Raw genomic sequence first — 14,406 nt, forward strand, 5'->3', positions numbered from 1 at the left:
GCAGACTGTGCAAGATTACAACAAATTACTCACATTGCGCACGTCGGCACATAGCTGTGTCGTCGCCACGGCCCTGCGGGCGACAGCCCCTGGCACCCGCCAACCCTGGGTGCTCCGCCCCCGTTCACCCGTCTCTCCACACAGCCTCGCTCCTGTCCACAGCGCAGCAACTACGCGCCAGCCAGCCAGCCGCCTCAATCCTGGCACCCCACTGTCTCAATGCCAACGCCGAACGTGTCCCAGTTCTCCAGAATACTCCCGCCCTGCGACTGCCTGCTCTCCTGTCTCTCTCATGCATGCAAGCAAGGGACTTAAACGCCTGGCCACAAGCACTGCCCACGGCTCCTCGTATCCCATTCCCTTCAATTGATTGCGCTATATCCTGAAAACAGAGACGCGTTTTCGCCGCGCGAAGCCTACCACTCCGCACGCCAATCAATACGTTTGCACGGCCTCACCGCCCCAATGAGCTAGCTCACCAGTTGGCGCCGCCGCCGCCGCCACCGCCACTGCCCCAACAACAACAATGACCAAACACAGACTTCGGGCCGCCACATCCTGCGGCCCACCCGCTTCGCATGTCGCAGGAAGTGAATTGCTCCTGGACCCTGCCAACCAGGGCCTTCCTCCCGTCACCACCACACCGTTCATGAATCCTGCACACGCACCCTGCTGCAATACCCCCCTCCCCACGTCCCACATTCCCCGCCCCATCACTGAACGCGCCTCCCACCTCCCTGCCACTCCTTCCCGACTCCCCTCCCACCATCGCCACCGCACCATCACCGTACCACAGCACCCCTCTCCTCCTCACGACCCCAGCAGCTTCCGCCCCAGACGCGCCAGGCCCTTCTTCACAGAGTCCCCCGTGCCCGGCGCCTTCTTGGTCGGCGTAGAGCCGCCAGACACGGGCGCCGAGCTACCCACACCACCCGCACCACCCGCCCTCGCCGCCGCCGTCACCGGCGCCGCCATGCCCGCCCAGTCCGGGTGGATCGGCGCCGGCGCAGCCGCAGCATGTGACGGCGGCAGCAGCAGCGTGTGTGAGGGCAGCGGCGCCGCGCCGATGTAGGACATGGGCATGTCGCTGTGGCCGGGCATGCCCGGCGGCAGGCCGCCGGTGCTCGTGGCGCCGCCCAGCGCCTGAGTGCGCAGCGCGCGCTGGTAGGCCGCGTGCTGCTGCTCCTGCTGGTGGTGCTGGTGCTGGTGCTGGTGGTGCTGCTGGTGCTGCTGTGTCAGCGAGTGGGCAGGGCCAGGGGTGGTGTTGGTGTTGGTGTTGGCGGCAGGAGAGAGCGGCGAACCGGCCCCGGCTGGGCCGTGTGGGCCGGTGGTGGTGGAGACAGGAGCAGCGCCGAGGATAGCGGCGGCTGCGGCTGCGGGGGCGTTGGCGTTGGCGGCGTTGGCGGCGGCGGCGAGGCTGACTGTGTCGCTGGTGCTGGTGCTGAGGGGGCCGCCGGGGGCGTGTGTGCCGTGCTGCTGGCGGGCCAGCCACATGCTGCGGGGTGGTGGTGGTGGTGCAAAGATTGGTACAGAGATGTGATAAGAAGTAGGCAGCAGGGGGGGGGGGGCGGAGGGGGCTATTGTGTTGATTGTTTGATTGTGTGCGTTGTGTGTGTGTGTGTGTGTGTGTGTGTGTGTGTGTGTGTGTGTGTGTGTGTGTGTGTGTGTGTGTGTGTGTGTGTGTGTGTGTGTGTGTGTGTGTGTGTGTGTGTGTGTGTGTGTGTGTGTGTGTTCAGGCACGGCAGGAGTAAGGGCAGTCACTTTCGTGCCCAGGCACATTGAGGCCTAGAGCGCACGGGGCACTGGGTGGGATTCGGCCGCGGGGCACTGCGGCTGGCTCATGGACAAGAAGGCGTTGGTGCTCTTGACGGCTGTTGCAGCCCTCCGCCGTTACCTCCCCCGTGCCCTCCCCGACGCCCACCTCAGGTCATCGGTCGCCACGCTTCCATCGCCCGTGGGTGTGTTGGAGCGCATGCCTGCCCCAGCCGCCGCCGCTGCCACCGCCGCAGCCGCCGCCGCCGCGCCGCCGCCACTCAGACGATCCCCAGGCGGCAGCGGCCCCATCACTAGCTGATACGCCGCCGTCGCGGACATGGAAGATACAGGCCCCAGCGCTGCCGGCGAGCCACGCGCACCCGCGGCCCCCGCCGCCGCCGCCGCGACCGCCGCCGCCGGCTCTATCTCGCTCAGCCCGCCGCCGCCTCCTCCGCCGCCGCCGCCACCTCGGGACGGCGTGCCTACGACACTGCCGCCGCCGGCCCCGGCCCCCGTCCCAACGCTCCCAACGGCCCCAGCCGCCGCCGTGCGCAGCGGCGGCAGCGAGAGCATCGAGGTTGTGACGCCGGCCCCGACGCCGCCCACCCCTCGCTCCACCGAGAGCCGTGGGCTGAGTGGCGGCGAGACTCCACCCGCACCCATGACGCCGCCGCCGCCGCCGCCGCTGCGCGGCGGCGAGGCGCCGGCGCCTCGCGGCGCCGCCTCCGCCAGGACTGCGGCGATGGCGGCGGCCGAGGGCTCCACGCTTATGGACATGGACAGGCGCCGCGAGGAGCTCAGCAGGGCGCGGGCCTGCGGGGGTGGTGCGGTGCGGGGCGGTGTGGGAGATGGAGAGGTCAGGGCAATGGCATCTTTTAGCACATGCAGGACCGCGGTTTGTGTGGTCCAGGCTGTAGCTATCAGGGGAGCTTCAGCACGCCGGCTCGGGGTACTCATGATTGTGATGAGGTGGCCCGCTCCCTCCCCCCTAGCCCAAACTTAACAAAATCAAGCTGCTTTAGCTTGGTCCGGCTTACTTTGGACTCGCATTTACAATCCCCTTCTGTGCCTTTATTTCTGGACACACGCACCTGGTCTTGCAGCGTGTCTCCCGAGCCCGCCGCGCCGCCCGCAGCCGCCGGCGCCGCCGGCGGGACCATAGCAGTGGCCGTGCCGGACACGGCACGTGCTGACGCAGTCGGGCTAGCGGCCGCCGCTGCCGGCGCCCTCGGCCCCGCCGCCCCCGGCAGCAGCGGCTGCTGCTGCTGCTGCTGCTGCGGTGGAGAGCGCGGTGAGGGTGTGTGTGCTACAGCCGCCTGCAGAGTCGCCAGCTGCTGTTTCAGGGCCTCCAGTTGCCGCTGCTGCTCGGCTAACGAGGCGCCGCCGCCGCCGGCGGCTGTAGCAGGCAGGGACGGCCGCTGTGGTGCGGTAGCGCCAGTGGCAGCGGTTGTGGCGGCGGTTTGGGGCGACAGCGGCGATCGTGATTGAGGGCTCCCTGCGGCACCGGCCTGTGTGTTCGCTTGCGTCTGTGGAGTTGTGAATGGAGTGGCAAGGCAAGAAAGGCAGAGCGGGGTTACGGTTTGGAAGTGCGGCCTTCCCGTTCATTCTCTGAAAATGGTCGGAGCCACCCCGCCACCCGACATCCCACCCCCATCCCACGTCCCACATCCAACCCCACCCCGCACCGTTGCCTCAATCCGAAACCCAAAACACTCGCTGTGACGTTGACGCGACCGCCCGCCTCCGCCGCTTCCCCCACCCACTCACTCACCGCCAAACTGGACATACGGTCCGCTGTCACCGCCAGCGCATTGGCTCTCTCCATCAGCCGTTCAGTCAAGTCGTCAATCTGCTGGCTCCGTTGGTTTTGCTGACTGTGCAGGTTCGGTTGGCCGTACTGGTTTTGCTGGCCCGGCGGCGTGCCGTAGGCCGTGCCGCTGTTGCTGCTGCCAGCCGTCACACCCGCCGCCACCGCCGCCGCCGCCGCCTCTATGGCATCGTCGCCCAAGCCAACCGGCCGCGCCGGCGTCACGGGCGCAAAGCGACTGCCGCCCGGCGTCGTCGCCATCCCACCGCCGTAACCGCCGCCGTAACCGCCGCCGCCGTTCACGCCGCCGTTGCGTCCGCCGCCACCTGCGGCGGCAGCGCTGCTTGGCGGCGGCGGCGCCGCCGCGTCCGAGGAGACCTTGTACAACGACGATGCAGCCATCATGGCGGCGGCGCCGCCGCCGGCAGGCACCATGCCGTCGGCGGTGCGTGGCGGCGACGTGGCAAAGCGCGAGGGGCGCGCCGGCGTCGTGTTGGCGGCGGCGGCGGTCAGGGCCGGACCGAGGCGCACGGGTGTAGGCGAGTGTAACACGCTGCCGACGCCAGCCACCGGCGCCGCCAACGCCGGGGGAGCGGCCATGCGCGAGCTGCTGCTGGTGCCGACACCGCCAACGGGCGACGCCGTCGCGGAGTACGATGAAAAGCCGGCGCCGCCGCCGCCAGCCGCCAGGCCGCCGGCCGCCGGGCTGCCCAGGAGGTTGCTGTGCCCCGGGTACGGCTGCGACTGCGGCGGCGGCCGCACCGGCGGCGCGCTGCTGCTCCGCTGCGCCGCCAGCTCCCGCTCCTCCCGCGCCAGCCGCGCCGCCGCCCGCTTCGCCTCCGCCGCCGCCCGCGCCGCCGCCTCGCGCTCGGCCCGCTTCCGCGCCTCCGCCTCCCGCTCCGCCGCCTTTTTCGCCTCCGCCGCCTCCCGCTCCGCCTTGCGACGCGCGTTCGCCGCCTCAATCTCCGCCCGCTTGCGTTCCTCCCGCTCCAGCCGCTCCGCCGTCTTCTTCGCCTCCGCCGCCTCCCGCGCCGCCTTCTGCTTGGCCTCGCGCGCCGCCTTGTCCGCCGCCTTGCGCGCCTGCTCCGCCTCCCACTCCGCCCGCCGCCGCGCTTCGTCCGCCTTGCGGCGCGCCTCCGCCGCCTCCTTCTCCCGCCGCCGCCGCTCCGCCTCCGCCGCCTCGCGCTCGGCTCGCTCCGCCCGACGCTTCGCCTCCTGCGCCGCCTTGCCCAGCACCACCCGCCCCTCGCCGTCCACACGTGCCCCCGGCGGCGGCGACGGCGGCGCGGCGGCGGCGGCACTCGCAGAGAACGACATCCGGCCGTTCCGCTGCGGGCTCAGCGGCGCACCCGGCGGCAGCGCCGCCGCCGCCGCCAGCGCGCCCGCCAGCGGCCGCGCAGCGCCGCCGCCGGCGGCGGCGCCGCCGGGCCGCAGCGCCAGGCGTGATGCCACCACGCCCGCCGCCAACGGCGGCGGCGGCGGCGGCGCCCCCGCCGCGGCTGGCGGCGCCGCCGGAATTCCTGACACGCCACGGAACCCGGCCTGCTGTCCTCCAGCCCCGCTGCTGCCTCCCGCCGGCGACCGCGCCGCCGCCATCACCGCGGCCGTGGTGGAGGCGCTGGGCAGCGCCGGCATCCCAACGAACACCTCCCCCGCATACCCTCCTCCTCCTCCGTAGGCCTCGTCCACTCCCACCGGCGGCGCCAGCGGCGCCGCCGCCGGCGGCGCGCCGCCGCCGCTGCTGCCGCCAATGGCCACCGCCGCCGCCAGATCCGCTGCCAAGATCTCAGCCGGACTGAGGCCGTCGCCGTGGGCGGCCGAGCCGCCGGTGCCTTGGGGCCGGTAGGTGTAGGAGGAGGGGTAGGGGGAAGAGGAGCCGGGCAGGGGGGAGGCCTGGCCGGACACGCGGCCCGACGCCGGCGCGGCGGAGAGCGAGAGGCGCGGGCTGCGCGCGACCGGCGTCATGTCTGCGAGGACCTGTTTGGAAGAACGTGAAGAACGTGAAGGACGTGAAGAACGTGAACTTTTGTGTATCAGGGAGACGGCTGCAGTGCTTGTGTGTGACACTGTGTATGTGCATGTGCGCCCAGACCCCCCCCTCGGCCCCCATCCCATAAGTATTATCGCTTGCAACTAACGCCTCTGCCTGTGCTCCGCTCGTTTTCGTTGGTTTTGGTTTAATTTGGCTGGTATTTGCAACCCCCATCCCCCACCTCCACATGCACCCCCTCCCCCGCCCACCAAACCCCCCACCTCCCCCGCACCTGCAGCGCCAGCGGCCGCCACAGCTGCGCCGCACACACGTCCACACCCAGGCTGGCCAGCAGGCCGCGCAGCAGCGTGATGGCGCGCATGATCATGAACAGGTCCTGGGGCAGCGCGGGGACCTTGGCGGTCCTGTGTGTGTGTGTGTGTGTGGGGGGGGTGAGATGTGAGAGCTTCTAAGTGTGTGAAGGTTGTGTATAGGGTGTGTGAAAAGGGGGAGGGAATCGCAGGGGTATGAGTACACGCCCCACGGTTACGGTAGGCCCCAAACTGATGGTGGGGTGGGGCATGGGACGGACCTATCCCGCGTGTTCCACACCCCATGCCACACCCAATCCCTTCCACCCACACCTACATCCCATGCCCCCCTTCCACCCACTCACTTCTACCCTCCCGCCCACTTCCACCCGCCCACTTCCACCCCCTGCCTCCCACAACCCCACTTCCACCTGCCCACCTGAACTCGTGCGCCTGCGGGTGCAGCGGCCCCATGTGCGCCTCCTCCAGGTCCATGCGCGTGTCAAACAGGATGTAGGTGGCAGCGGCCGCAAAGCCCGGCGAGCAGTTGTCGATCACCAGACCCAACTCCGCCGCCACCGCCAAAACCAGGTCGTCGTCCCGCACCTGTGCGTGTGTTTCTTGTGTGTTTTTGTAGCTCAAGAGAGAGCTAAGAGAGAGAGAGAGTGTGTGTGTGCGTGTGCGCGTGTGTATGTGGGTTCGTGCGTGTGTGTGGGGTTACATTCATGATTATTTATGAAGTGAGAGAATGTACGTGTGGAAGGGGGCCTGTGGTGAAAGGACATGGCAAAGGTGCGTGTGTGTCGAGGAAGCGAACAGGGTGCATACAGCATGGAGGGCCGGTGCGTACGGTGTCAACAAGACATTCGACACGAAACACACACACACACACACACACGTTTTGTTGTTTTTTTCTAATACACACACTACACACAGCTCTGTATGGCCCCCATCACCCACCCACCCAGAACCCCCACTCACCGCCATGGCCGCCACCAGTGTGGCGTACCTGGCCCGGCTGGCCCCACTCAGCTGCTTGGTCTGGCCAAAGTCCAGCAGCGCAACCTGTCGTACAAGCGTACGGCGTATGTATGTGTCATGTGTGTAGTACACGTGCGAGATAGATCAAAACTGCACGGAGAGAACGACATACTTGCGTCTGGATACACTGAGAGAGACATTGTACACTTATACATTTATACACAATCATGCATGTGAAATCCTCTTCTTGTTCGCCTTTTTCCTTACAAACACACCTGCAGGTCATCTCCTTCAAACTGATCCGCCACCGCCGCCCAGCCATTGCCGCCGCCGCCGCCTCCTGCTCCTCCGCCGCTGCCGCCGCCGCCGGTGTGGTTCATGCCTCGTTCCACGGGGCTCAGCGCCTGGTGCCGCCGCATGGCGAGCACGTTGCCGGGGTGCCTGTGCGCGTGCAATGAAGCATGGTTGCAATCATGTGACAAATGTAGTGATTGCAATTGCATGACAAAACGTGATTGTGCTTGTTGGGTTGTGTGGCGTGGTGTGAAGTGGTGCGGTGTGTGTCACGCGCAATGCTAGACCCGCACCCATCAGAGTTGAGACCCCGCACACGGTGAGCGGCATGGGAGATGGAACGGGGCTGCTGCCGCAACGGCCGCAACCAATGGCTGGCTAACGCCCACAATATCACTCAAAACACATAATACTACAAGGCACAGCTGAAATACGTGTCGTAATGTTTCAATACATCGTTACTCACGGGTCGGAGTGGAACAGCCCGTCCTGCAGGATCATGATGCCGTACGCCAGGACCAGGCTGGTCATCAGCCCGTGCTTCACGGCCTGTGTGCAGGAGGGCGTGTGTGTGAGAGACAGCGTGTGGGAGTGGGCGCTCTGACTCCGACTTCGGGTTCAATCGGATTAGCAACAAACTACCCTACTCCCCACCTCGCTTGGCCTGTTCACTTTACCCTGATACTTCCAACCCCAACCCCAACCCCAACCCCAACCCCAACCCCAAATCACCGCCCCTCCACCCCTCCCTCCCAACCCACCGGCTCCATGCCCGCCACGTCCAGCAGCGGCACTCCATCCAGATACTCCAGAGTCAGCACCCGCCGCCCGCTGTGGCTGGGCACCACCCGCGGCACCACCACACGCCGCAGAGCCGGGTAGCTGCCCGCAGCCCGCTCCAGGCTGGCGCGGACAGCGGCGGCGCAGCGGGCCTCGCGCTCAAAGTCAAACTCCAGCGGCACCTGGTGTGGGCATGAGTGGGAAAATGATAGTGGGAGTGGGAATGGAAGTGGGAGTGGCAGTGGTGGGAGTGGGAGTGGGAATGGAAGTGGGGAGTGGTGGGAGTGGTGACAGGGGTGGCAGTGGGAGTGGGAGTGGCAGCAGTGGCAGGGGGCCCGGGGGCGGAGGCTGGGAGGGCCGGCGCCCCGTGCTGGTGCTGGGTGGGCGCGTCTACATCAATTCAGGTCTCAAATTCTTTTTGTTCTCAAAACCTTATCACCATGTTCATCCTCACGAACCTTTTAACGACCCTCTCTCACAAGCCCCAGCCTCCTCTCACCTGCACGTTGTACTCGCGCACCAGCGAGCCGTGGTCGAAGCCCAGCTGCAGCCCGCACCCCTCCATGAGGCGGCTGAGCGCGCGCAGGTTGGCCAGGTCTGCAGCCATGACGGCGCGCGCGGCGGCGTGCTGCACCTTCACCACTACACCGCGGCCGTCGGGCAGCGAGCCGCGGTGCACCTGTGTGTGTGTGTTGGGAGGGGGGCGTGTGTGTGTGTGTGGGGGGGGTTCCATGCATCTTAAATAACTCGAGGGGGGGCGTGTGTGTGTGTGTGTGTGTGTGTGTGTGTGTGTGTGTGTGTGTGTGTGTGTGTGTGTGAAAGCGCACAAAGACAACAAGAAGCGTGGGATGTGGAGGGGAAAGCGGCATGCGGAGTGGTGACGGTACGTGAAGAAGTTGACACACACACACACGCACTGCACATGTACAGCACCTGCGCCACGGTGGCTGACGCCAGGGGGAAGGGGTCCAGCTCGGCAAACAGGGAGGTGACGGGCAGGCCTAGGTCGGAGCGGATGGCGGCGCAGATCTGGTGGGATGGGTTGGGAGGTGGGGGCGGGGGTGGGCGTGGAAGATGGGGGGATGTGAGGTTGTGGTGGGGGGGACGGGCACGACGGAGGCGAGGGCGCGTGCAATCCCACACGCCAGCCGCCGAAAGTGCTTTGTTGCACACACACACCCGGTGGGCTCAGGCACATAACCCCCCAACCTAAACCCCCCCCACTCCCACCGGGCCCCTTTCCCCCTGCCTCCCAGCCCCCCTCCCAGCCCCCTCCCCCTCTGGCGCCGCACCTGCTTGAAGGGCGCGGGCGGCAGTCGGTCGCACAGGCGTGTGAGCGAGGCGGGGTAGGGCCCCGGCAGCATGTCAGTCTTGGCGGCCAGGATCTGACCCAGCTTGAGGTAGAAGCCCTGAGAGGAGGGGGGCGGGAGAGGTAGGGGGGGTTTGTAAATACCAGCCCAAACTAAACCAACCCGGGGGGTAGCCGTCCATGTGGAGAATACCGTAGAGCGGTTAAATCACATATTTTGGGGATGGTTTTCAACATTCCATGGTGTCATATCCTCCCCCTGGTCCACAAGCCCAAGTACGAAAGACACACACAGACAGTGACACAGACAGACACACACACACACGGCTGTGTTCCGTTTGTTTTGTGTGTAACACACACACACACACATACACGCACGCATGCACGAGCGCACACACACACACACACACACACACACACACACACACACACACACGCACGCACGCACACACACACACACACACACACACAGGGCTCGTGTTTTAGCGACTTGATTTGTGAGTGTATGGACAATTTCTGGTGGTGAAATTGCCCTATGCTCACAAATCTGTCGAAGGGTAATTTTCGGCGTCCTACTCAGTGTTGTGCTGCGTGCCGTCGCGTCTGGACGATGCTACCGAAAATTGCTATCTTGTCGAGTTTTGGGCACTAGGCCTGGAGCCCGTTCCGCGGGGTCGGGGACCGGGCTGGGGGCCTCGTGGCGCCTCGGGCACGCCGTGTTCCTCCTGCTTGTCGCGTTCCTCTGATTTGCGCCATAACCTGTACTGACTTTGGGCCCACCCTCCCCATGCCGCTGCCCCGCGGCATCGACGTCCCCATAAGCTGTGCGTGTACTTGGACCTGGTGCTACATGGCTGCATGAGGGGAGTACCTAGCGTGTGCCGCCTCCGTCACACCATGGAGTGGGGAGCGGGGGTTTTCCCCCGCCAGCCCATGGAGCGGGGGTTTTCCCCCGCCAGCCCATTTGCATTTGCCGTCATGCATGCGCCCATGCCGTCCCCCGCCTGTTTACTTGCTCGTGGTCGCCCACCCTCCGTCTCTTTCCTAAATCGCGCAACCCCTAGTATAGTTAATTGGGCTGGGACTGGGCTGCGTGTTTGCTCTTGCTCGTCGCGCGCCGCCGCGCTAACATGTTCCTTCGCTCTTGTTCGTGACACTCCCCTGCTGCCGCCCTGTGCTCTGTTGTTTTCTTATTCGCTCGTAGGTGAGAATTTCATCGAGGATTGGGCGGGAGCTTGGACTTAGCGGCCAGGAGTAGCGACGCGGAGCTAGGAATTGTAGGAGTGCCTGGGCCTCACGGTACCGTGAGCACATGCATGGGTTTGCAACCTTGAGAGCGTGTGGACACTAATCCCCCCTCGAGGTTAGAGTAGCGGGGGTTGCGCGATTTCCGGTTGGTAAGACCGGCGGCTCACCGCAGCAGGTATGCGAGGTAACTTCAGGTAACATCCGTAAACCGTCGCTTTGCTGCATCGCATACACTGTCTTTGCGCAACGTTTTCCTTGTGCTCTTTAACACACACACACACGCACACACACACACACACACACACACACACACACACACACACACACACACACACACGCACAGACACACACGAACGCACACACACACACACACACACACACGCACACACACGCACACACGCACACACGCACACACGCACACACACACACACACGACAACGCGATTGCCCTCGTGCAGCGTCAGGTGCGCGGCCTGCGAGCCGAGCACACGGCCCGCGCCCGCGCGGCACGCAAACACAGCTTGCTGCTGGATCAGCTGTCGGGCACCGTGCAGCAACTGACACAGCAGCTGAACGCATTCGCGGTCGCGACAGCGGCCGTGCTGGAGGTGGAGACTGGCGGAGGGAAGGGCCTGGCCCCCAGTGCCGCATCGTCCGCAGCGGCGGCTGCAAGCCGCCCGGCGCCCCCGCCGGGCGGGCCCAAAGCCGCCGCTACCCCACACGCTGCGCCTGCGGCAGGAGAGGCCGCGAGGCCGAACCTGCCGCAGCCGCAAGCGTGCACACACCTGCCGCCGCCGCCACGGGCGATGGCGGCCAACAAAATACTGCTTCGTGGCGCAAGCAGCGAGCAGGCGGAGGCGATGGCGCGCGGCGACTTCTCTGCTCTGGGCCTGGGAGAGGGCTCGATGGGCATGTATGAACGTCGGTGGCGGGCTAGCAACGCGGGTCGCGTTTGGAATGTGGAGGTAGTGGTGACCAGGGATCAGCGGGCGGCCTTCATCAGGGCTGCGGCGCAGATTAAACACACCGCAGGCGTGACGGTGGCCCCCTTCCTGACGCCGGAGGGGCGGGCAGCTAGGCGCGCGCGGCAAGCCCAGTTCGACAGCCTGGTGGAACGGGGTCTGCAGCCGTACTGGCGGGGCACGGACATCGTGACTGAGGAGGGGGACCGGCGCTGCGTACACCCCGTGCAGTAATGCACATGGCGGATAACTGAGAGGGGCGCGCACTGTGCGTGTTTTTAAGTCTAGCGGAAGTTAGGCTTGTTGTGACTGCAGGGCTAGGACACAGACGGTTTTGGTTATTGATCCTCTCTCTCAATTTGTGGCTGCCCTTAGGCATATTCTGCCCTGTGGGGAAGGGAAGGTAGCTAGTGCCGGCGGGATTTGCGGTTGCTGCAGCCACGTGCCGGACTTGGACGGTACATGACTTTTTGCTAGGCGAACAAACAATGCATGGTGGCCAGCTGCCGGCTCGCAACAGTGTTGATATAGACGGAGGTGCGGCTCCTAGGGCCAAACCGAAGTCTCACCAATATAGACGGAGGTGCGGCTCTTAGGGCCAAATCAGTGTCTAACTACAATAGATGGAGGTGCGGCTCCTGTGGCCAAACTGACGTCTAACGCTACGCGTAGGCTTGGGAGACACGTGCTGCCAGACCAATGCGCGACAAACAAGGTGCTAATGCGCCCCTGGCACTAGCAACTACGGGTTGTCCGGATACACGATCACGTGATCTGATAAACAACTGTAAACCGTTGTTACACACACACACACACACACACACACGCACAGACACACACACACACAAACACACACGCACACACACGCACACACACACACGCACACACACGCACACACACGCACACACACACACACACACACACACACACAGGCACACACAGGCACACGCACAGGCCCCCACCTTGAGGTCTGCCAGCATGTCGAATATGGCTCCCGCGCCCCACTCGTGCTGGGCCGCCCACAGCCCCTCCGCGCCCTGCCAGTCGCCGCGCCGCTGCAGCGCCCGGGCGCGCCGGGTGGTGCGCATGTAGCTGAGGAGGCGCGGGGGGATGGGTGGGGTGTACATTCATGATTAGTGAAGACGTGATGTTGACAGGGTGTTGCAGCAGATCAGGGGGTGGGGGTGGGAGTGAGCAGGACAGCGGAGCGAGCAGGGGGCGGGCGGGGAGGCACGCGGGGAGGCACGGGCTCTTGGAGCTCTCCTCCTCCTCTCCGCAGCATCTGCCTCCACAGCCTCGCCAACACCACCCGGCCATGCCGGGGGCCTTCTTCCCCGGGGTGTGCAGCCCAGCCCATTCTGTGCACTCATGTGCCAGCACAGCGCCACACGACTTGCGTGCGCCCTACAACACTCCACCCGCTACCCATCCCCCTTTCATATCTTATACGCCCCCCCCCTATGCCAGCCCCCCCCATCCACACCCCCACCCCCCCACCCCCCCCACCCCACCCCACACCCACCCCCACCCACCCACACACACACCTGGCCATGATGGGCAGGGTCCGCTGCCAGTAGCACACACTGCGCCACACAGCAGGCGCCAGCACCGGACCCAGGGCGCGGGCCGCGGCAAAGGCCGCGAAGGGGCCGCGCAGGGGCGCCAGCGGCGCCAGCAGCGCGGCCGCCAGAGGGGAGGCCGACACCAGCGGGTTGGCCAGCGGCGGCAGGCCGGGCGGCAGAGGCAGGTGGGAGCCGGAGAGCAACGCTGCCAGGCCCTGTGCACGGCGTAAGTGGGGGTGTGGGTTTGGGGGTTTGGGGGTGTGGGCTTGTGGGGTTAGAGAATGGGGGTGTGGGGATGGCGGAATTGAGATGTGTGAGGGGCGGGTGAGGGGATGGCTGGGGTTGCTGTGAACACGTGTGTTGCGCCTGATGAAGGGAGAGGCCCAGCCCGCTACAGCTGCAACGCTCGCTGGAAAACGCACGCGAACGACAGCTACTCCAAGCAGCCACACCAGCCCCCGCTGGCCTAGCCCTCTTTTGCTGCCCACCTTTCTCATGGGATGTTGGAAAACAACCCCCACCTCCACCTGCACCCGCAAAAACGCACCCTCACTTACAGGCCACAGCCCCCCCCCCACCACCGCCTCACCACCCATCCATCACTCACCACGAGGCGGCAGGTGCGCGGGAAGAAGGCGCAAAACACCGCACACGCGCCGTACTTGGCAGTCCCCAGCACACCCCTCGCCACCAGCACCGCCACCCGGGCAGGCGACCGAAGCAGCGCCCCCACCGCCCCCAGCCCCCGACCCCGGCCCCTGACCGCAGGCCGCCGCGCCGGCGGCGGCGGCGGCGCAGCCGCCACTGGCCGGGGCCTGCGCGGCGGCGCAGCCGCGCCGCTGCCACGTCCGGAGGCGGCGGCAGATGGAGGGGAAGCGGCGGCGGCGGCGGCGGCGGAGGCTGCAAGCGCCGGCGTGGGTGTGGCGGTGGCGGCGGTGTAAGGCGCAATCACCGCCGACGTCGCGCGCTCCGCCGCCGCCACGTCCTCCATCGCCAGCGGCGCCGCCAGGCTGCGGGCGCGCAGCACCGGCGCCGCCAGCCCCGCGCGAGGCTGCGGCGGCGGCTGTGCCGCAGGCGGAGGTGTTGCGGCGCCCGCGGTGGTTGGGGCTGTAGCCACAGGCACGGCCGGAGGTGGCGGCGTCCGCGGCGGTGGTGGCGGCGGCGGCGGCGGCGGCGGCGGCGGCGCGACTGCGGCCTTGACAGCTGGTGGGCTGGTAGGCGGCGGCACCGGCTGCTGGGCCTTGGACTGCGCTTGTGCTGCCGCCTTCGCTGCCGCCTGCGCATCCGCCTCGGCCTTCGCTGCAGCTGCAGCTGCTGCTGCCGCAGCGGCCGCGGCCGCGGCGGCTGCCGCCTTCTCCGCGGCACGTGCAGCCGCCGCCGCCGCGGCGGCCTCCCGCCGCTGCGCCGCCGCCGCCTTTCGCCGCTG

At 66.6% G+C, this 14,406-nt stretch overlaps 2 protein-coding genes across 3 annotated transcripts in view; one reads left to right on the plus strand and one right to left on the minus strand.

The window, feature by feature from the left end:
• Positions 1 to 3: 3 nt before the first annotated feature.
• Positions 4 to 14,406, minus strand: part of CHLRE_07g347980v5 (uncharacterized protein) — a 15,713-nt gene continuing 1,310 nt past the window's right edge. Inside the window, exons 3-18 of one of the 2 annotated variants that reach the window (XM_043064502.1) lie at positions 13,588 to 14,394; positions 12,963 to 13,195; positions 12,381 to 12,510; positions 9,193 to 9,309; positions 8,834 to 8,929; positions 8,400 to 8,579; positions 7,882 to 8,082; positions 7,587 to 7,669; positions 7,102 to 7,267; positions 6,827 to 6,910; positions 6,285 to 6,451; positions 5,827 to 5,959; positions 3,527 to 5,539; positions 2,847 to 3,281; positions 1,922 to 2,568; positions 4 to 1,495 (exon numbers count right to left, since the gene is read on the minus strand). In XM_043064502.1, the coding sequence (XP_042923071.1) occupies positions 811 to 1,495; positions 1,922 to 2,568; positions 2,847 to 3,281; positions 3,527 to 5,539; positions 5,827 to 5,959; positions 6,285 to 6,451; positions 6,827 to 6,910; positions 7,102 to 7,267; positions 7,587 to 7,669; positions 7,882 to 8,082; positions 8,400 to 8,579; positions 8,834 to 8,929; positions 9,193 to 9,309; positions 12,381 to 12,510; positions 12,963 to 13,195; positions 13,588 to 14,394 (6,177 nt within the window). In that variant the 3' untranslated portion in view covers positions 4 to 810. Of the gene's footprint in view, positions 1,496 to 1,921; positions 2,569 to 2,846; positions 3,282 to 3,526; positions 5,540 to 5,826; positions 5,960 to 6,284; positions 6,452 to 6,826; positions 6,911 to 7,101; positions 7,268 to 7,586; positions 7,670 to 7,881; positions 8,083 to 8,399; positions 8,580 to 8,833; positions 8,930 to 9,192; positions 9,310 to 9,989; positions 10,047 to 12,380; positions 12,511 to 12,962; positions 13,196 to 13,587; positions 14,395 to 14,406 lie in introns of those variants that run through there. The other variant, XM_043064503.1, reaches the window with a different exon arrangement.
• CHLRE_07g348010v5 (uncharacterized protein) lies at positions 10,257 to 11,998 on the plus strand. Its single transcript, XM_001692402.2, has 2 exons — positions 10,257 to 10,545; positions 10,915 to 11,998. The coding sequence occupies exons 1-2, from the start codon at positions 10,522 to 10,524 to the stop codon at positions 11,650 to 11,652; spliced, it is 762 nt and encodes a 253-aa protein (XP_001692454.2). The 5' UTR covers positions 10,257 to 10,521; the 3' UTR covers positions 11,653 to 11,998.

The sequence above is a fragment of the Chlamydomonas reinhardtii genome, chromosome 7 (genome assembly GCF_000002595.2).
Source record: "Chlamydomonas reinhardtii strain CC-503 cw92 mt+ chromosome 7, whole genome shotgun sequence".
Taxonomy (NCBI): domain Eukaryota; kingdom Viridiplantae; phylum Chlorophyta; class Chlorophyceae; order Chlamydomonadales; family Chlamydomonadaceae; genus Chlamydomonas; species Chlamydomonas reinhardtii.

What these genes read in the sequence shown, in the direction of transcription:
- CHLRE_07g348010v5 (XM_001692402.2), top strand. Translation starts at nt 10,522, where the DNA reads ATGCATGGGTTTGCAACCTTGAGA. An exon ending in ATGGGTTTGCAACCTTGAGA is followed by an intron (nt 10,546 to 10,914) that starts GCGTGTGGACAC and finishes GCCCTCGTGCAG; the next exon opens with CGTCAGGTGCGCGGCCTGCG.